Source organism: Glycine soja, chromosome 9, assembly GCF_004193775.1.
Source record: "Glycine soja cultivar W05 chromosome 9, ASM419377v2, whole genome shotgun sequence".
NCBI lineage: Eukaryota > Viridiplantae > Streptophyta > Magnoliopsida > Fabales > Fabaceae > Glycine > Glycine soja.
Genome location: NC_041010.1, coordinates 6,612,126 through 6,618,526, shown reverse-complemented (window position 1 = coordinate 6,618,526; position 6,401 = coordinate 6,612,126). Strand labels below are relative to the sequence as shown.

General features: G+C 33.1%; 1 protein-coding gene across 1 annotated transcript; it reads left to right on the top strand.

Annotated features, from left to right (window-relative positions):
- The first annotated feature begins 479 nt into the window (after positions 1-479).
- Positions 480-3,285, top strand: LOC114367667. Its single transcript, XM_028324856.1, has 5 exons — positions 480-2,206; positions 2,308-2,447; positions 2,527-2,595; positions 2,685-2,813; positions 2,905-3,285. The coding sequence occupies exons 1-5, from the start codon at positions 610-612 to the stop codon at positions 3,103-3,105; spliced, it is 2,136 nt and encodes a 711-aa protein (XP_028180657.1). The 5' UTR covers positions 480-609; the 3' UTR covers positions 3,106-3,285.
- The last annotated feature ends 3,116 nt before the right edge of the window (positions 3,286-6,401 follow it).

Sequence of the window (6,401 nt, the reverse complement as noted above, 5' to 3'; positions counted from 1 at the left end):
ATCAATGAGTTAATTTCTTATGTGTATTTTTAAGATATTTTAATTATTTTTATTTAATACATTCAAAGTATTTAAATCATCACATTAATGATATTATTAAATGTATTAAATAAAAATAATTAAAATATCTTAAAAATACACCTAATAAATGAATTCATAAATAAGAAAACGCATACTCATTTATTATTTATAAATAATAAATAAATAATAAATGAGTATGCATTTTCTTATTTATGAGTTCATTTATTATCGTTGAACTCATTTATAATTTCATTTAATGAATGAGTATGTGTTTTGAAGGTATTTTAAATATTTCATTTAATACATTCAATGTATTTAAATGATCACATTAATTATTTTAATTTTCTTTTGTTGACGAATAACTTTTTTTTAAGGATTGCAAAATAACTTTCAACAAATAATTGTTTTAAAAAGGACTTCAAGTTAACCAAAATACTATGAGAGTTCGTTGAATCAAACTAGCAGCAAAGTATGTTTTCAGTTTGAGAAACTTAGAATCCAATTTAGATATCTTCATTGATTCGATCTGAATCAAAGTCTTGGTTAACCTTTTTACTCAAAGATATCCATTTTTCTGCATCAAGAACAATGGCATCTCCTCATCCTGAATATGCTACTTCTCATGGAACCAATATTCAAGCTAACTTGGCTGCCAAAGAAATCCTTCCAGTTGAAGGAAAAAATTATATTCCAATACCCAGACTTGGGGAAAAAAGTTTGAAGATCTGGAGCTCACAGGTATTGTTGCCTTATACTGCTAACAACCATTCTTATGCCTTCTTAGGTCCTTTCCTACCATACTTGAAACTAGAACAACTTGACCAATTTTTACCAAGATTAGATGAAGAATGGCCTCTTGTACACCTTCCCATTATAAGGACTGATTTTACCAATAAAGATCATGCCAGGATATTTAGAGCCACCCCTCCAGTTGATAGGAACAATTTTTTCAAATGGATGGACCGAGTGGAAAATGTATATGGTAACCATTGGAAAAAATTAGGGATTTATGAGTTCATGCAACTATGCAGACTTGACTTGACATCCCTTGATATCCCTCTTCTAATGGCTTCATTTATCGTGTGGAATCGAAGCACACATGCTTTCGATCTGCCTTGTGGACCAGCTAGTCCAACCCTTCTCGATATCGCAGCTATAACAGGGTTACGACCAATAGGTGAAAGATATGCAATGGGTCTGATCAAAGATGAAATCAATGTAGAGACAGTTGGGGTTAACTTCAGATATTCAACCTACAGAAGATACATCAAAGAACATCAAGGAGAAGCAGGTACTTATGTAACCGAAAAAGAGCACATAAGCTTTCTATTATATTGGCTTTCATCGCATGTATTATGTACTCCAGCATTGAAAGTTACAAAAAATGTTTTCAATCTTGCCCAAGCTCTCCATCTTGGTAAAGATATATGCCTAAGTAAATTCCTCCTGGCATCCCTCTACAAAGCCATGGATGAAGCGGTTGACATCTTCAAAGCTCCTTATCTACTCAGAAATTTTTCTGGCCCTCTTTGGCTTATGCAGTTATGGCTAAATGCAATTTTTGAGAAGAAACTAAACCTGAAGGGAGAAGCTACCATGCAAAAAGTTGAAGGGGCTCGTTTGACCTATCTTACTCGGAAAAAGGAATATACGGTGGAAGCTTTTAAAGAATACATAAGCACATTCCTAAGTTTCGAGGAGTTTACTGATGATTTGGCTCCTTTCCTAAGACCAAGTTTGATAGGGCCAAAGTGGCTTAAGTTAAGATTTCCGTGTGAAAATAGAGGTGAACAATCTGAGTTGATAAATATATGGTCAGCATTTCTTACTGGGGATATTATCTTCACTGGGACAATGGAAAGAGATATTCGATTTTATGCTTATCAGCCACAACTATTTGCTCGACAATTTGGGCTTTCTCAGTTGTTACCTGTACCTGTTATGAAGCAGAGGCTAAAACCTGATCATATCCTCAACAAAAAGTTCATTCCGGATTTGATCAACACAGCAATATCAAAACCTCAACCTTCTTTTACTCCAGTCTCTTTCGAGAATAATTTTTATGGTATTCAACCTTTTTTCGATTGGTGGAAATCTTATTACTCCAAGAAGCCCATCATTATTAATCAAATCTTTGAAAAATTGACTAATTCTATCACCTTTCCGGAACTAGATCTCAAAGCAGGTAATCTTTGACTTTGTATATATTAAGATCACTAAATGGGAAATTATCGCCTATGATATATTTCATGTTTTGCAATAACATTTACTCTTCAATTTGCATAGCTGAACCACTTACTTTACCCAAAAGGAATGAGGATTGGGAGAGTGCTGAAGAGGAAGAGGATCAGCTCATTACCCCCAAGGCTTCTCGAATAAGAAAAGGTACCTCATTGTCAGAAACAAGCAATAGATCTTCGAAAAAGGTAACCTTTGATTCGATAATTTTATAATTTCTCTTTCATGAAAGATTTTTCTGACATGTAATATAACTATATATTTCAGTCCTTTGTGAAAAATAAAGAGGTAAAAACTTCAAAGAAGGGAACCTTGACGCCTATTACTCAAGAAAAGGTTTCACATGAGAAAACGCTGAGATAATTCAATTTTGATTTTTCTTTTCCATATCTTTTCTTATCACTGACTCATTGTACCCTCCATAGATCACTGGTCCTGCCAAAGAAGCCTCCAAAGGTAAAGCTTTGGCCACAGAAGATCGACGACCAAGTAAACAAATTCAAAGCACTATGCCTAAGTTGATGGCATCAGGAATTGCCTCTGCCAGGGTCGAGGTATTACATATTCAAAATATTACATGCATGTCTTGATTATTTGTTGATAAAAAAAATAATCACGCATGCTTATTGACTATATTTCAATTAGGTCACACAAGAACTCAATTTTCAATCAGATGACTTAGACTTAGGCAAATCTTTGGTGTCAACTAAATTCGCTTTTCCCTTACCTGACTGGGAGAAGACTTCTATCAACCCTGGTATCGACGAAGAGTATATATGTCGGACTCCATCACCTCTCATACCTGTGGGCGATGAACAACATCCCATCCGGAAAATAGTGCGTTAATATACTGCTATGTTAGTGATTATAGGTCGGGTGGACGTTTCTTTGCTTATGATGCATTTCCTTTTTCGATGAATTTCCATTTCACTGTCATCATTTGATGTACTACAACCTTATGGTGCATATGTTAATGTTATGCTACTTTGTTTTTTGAAGTTAAATTAATTCTACTTTTATTATCAATGTTTATCGCACAAAAACCTTAGTCAAATTTTTCATAAACAAATTAATTGAAGAGTTTTATTAAAATTAAAATAAAAAAGAGCTTGATGTATGAATTGGGAAAATGTAACAAGGGCTATTACATTGAACAACTGAATTCCATTCTCAAGAAATTCCAAGAAAAAGAAAGTACAAATATCGTTAACGTCATATTTATTAATTTAACTCTTTTAAAATTCTCTTATCCTGTGTTTGGATGATGTAATCTAAGCAGGTAATGTAATTGTCGACATTTCAATTTAAAACTGTAAAACTAGAATTTGAATGTTTCGTTGGGATACTATAAAATTAGAATTTAAAGAATTCTCCGCATTTCTATTCTTTGTAAGATTCAGAATTTGAAATTCCACTAAAATAGGTGGAATTTGTGAAATTTCACATTCTTCATCTCTCAATCTTCACCTAAACAGAATCCTAACCCTCCATGGTTCATTTGTCACTTGTTTCTCTTCCGTAAACCTTTTTCACCAGAGTTCTGATCCCTAGCGAAGCATTTTAGTGAGTAGTAATTAAAATACCTTAAAAATTACATTACTCGCTTAGATTGTATCATCCAAACACTGGGTTAAAGTCTTTAGAAACTTGGAGATTAAGTGTCATGTTCCATTGCAAGTGTAACATACAAGGTTTGAGAACGCCTTGTTTAAGAGACAATTCCAAGAAGTTTCTAGTCGAATGACCTGGTATAAATTTTGGTTGCAATGCTTGCAGGATTTAACTTATTCCCGAATAGGCTCCTATAGACTTGATAATTCTTGAAATCACCACATTTTCTTTTGCTTTATAAATGTTTGCTAACCAATACATGTTTCTAACAAATTTGAATTGTTAGGAAAGCACTGCTACGAACATCACTCCTGAAAGCCTATAATTATAAAAATTAACTAATTTGTGGCCCTATAACATTAAATGTTCAACCAGGGCAAGGTGCACCTAATGTGACTGTGTCTCCTACAACTCAAATTATTGATAAAGGAGAGGATGAAGAAGTACAAAGTGAAAGTGAATCATCAATCTCCTAACAAAACCTCTCCTGCATCGTCTAAACCAGTCAGTTCAGAGGACTAATTTGAGGAGGCTAGCTATGAAAATACCAAATGCCAAAAGTGCTGAAGAAACCCAAGAACAATTAGAAAGTTCATATGAAAAAGTTCAAGAAGAAGATGAAGCGAAAGATCAAAATCCCATGGATGCATGAGGAAGAGTAAAATAATGAAGATCCAGAAACTATAAAATCTCCTGCCCTTGGACAAAATAGAAAAGACTTCCTCCTGTTTTGGATGATTATAGCATTTTTTATGAAAGCAATTACAATGTTCTTGAGAAATGGACAAGTAGCCATTCTCAGTCGTCTGTTCATATCTCTGAAACCAATGAGAATCAAGTTGGCTCTATTGCTCAATATAACCAAACTTGGAGTGATTTCGAATCTTAGGCTTTGATAATGATCTCACAACTAACCCATTTAAACTTGAATCCTTTCTCTTTCTTCATTCAAGTTCCCTAGCGTGATTAATCTCCTTTTTTTTTCCCTTCATTTCAGAACATTAGGTTTAAATTTAACTTGAATCCTTTCTTTTTGACACCTATCTTACAGTGATGCATGTGAGACAGAGAGAGAAGAGATTGAGAGATTTTCGTAATCACTAAAGAGCTTCATAATAAATTTATGAACATTAGGTTTAACAGCTCTTGATCATTACATGAATTTCTTTAATCATGTTATTAGACTTTACATTTCAGATACTGAACTTAGTTGCAAACTCCGTGTTTGCGAACAAACCCCATGTTCACATTTTCATATAAGTCTGCACTGATTTGAAGCACACATTCGGAATAAATATCAATAAAAAAAAGTTGATGAAGTACTTCAATTCATATAATAAATATTAGTATTAGTATATATAGATCACTGACGAGTTTTTCATGGTCTTGTTTAGAACCGTGGACGCTGCAATGACAGGCCCATCGAGATATCTTAACTCGCCCTTGATTCTTTCACCAATCCTGTTGTTGAGTTCCTCACCATCAAGATTGATTGGTTCGTTTGAAGCCTGATAAAATTAATGCACCATCAAATGATAATTTTTAATTAGCTAAGGTTTAATAAATATTGTTGGCTAAGAAAATGAAATCAACACCCAATAGATCTCTTAATGAATTTAATTTGTATTGTAAGCTTGTAACAATACACTGTGTCTATTTCTTTGATTTGTATCTGATATAGACAAAAATGATAGGAAGGAATTGAAAGGGCAGGAGCATATGTTATACTATTTTTTTTCTCATTTAAATATATGCTTTTAAACTCACCATAATTCATCCACACGAGTCGCCATAGGATGGCAACACTGCTGTATATGCAACCACATCTACATAAAATTCCAACGTAATATGCTTAATTATGATGAACTAATTAATAATCAAAATCCACATTGGAAATTAAGCATTATTACATATGCTTCTATAATGGCAAGGACTAGAAGGAAAAATTGTGCTTACAAGTGAAAACTTGCTTTAATGTGTTGTATAATGGCGAGAACATAGCCTTGTGTGTAAAAATTCCTGCGGGACCAGCTTGAGTATTTGAAGGTTGGGCTTAATTAGTTTTAACAAATTAAAGTGAGTGTTTGATGTTTATATATAATTTAGAAAAAAGGACAGAAAAAGAATAATGGAAAAGGCTTACTTGAGTAACAAAGAGACCATTGTCCTTTGAGCTTAGGTTTGACAACATTCTCATAAAAGGATTTTGTGTAGAGATGGACACAACTTGATGAATTTGATTCATCAGGTTCTGGAACATTCCCTAGGATCACATCAAACTTCTCTGGAGACATCTCTAGTTCATACCAGAAGATAATAAAAAAAAACATATTCAATCCCTCTACATTATTTCAATTCATACTTTAAAAATATATATATATATATATATATATATATATATATATTGCAAGAGGAAATGTAATAAAAGTGAAAGATCTCATGGATTGTCAGCAAATTTTTTAATTGGTTGTCCACATATGAACTCATGTGCAACTTTTCATTCCTCTAAGAAAGGATTTTTTTTTCAGAAA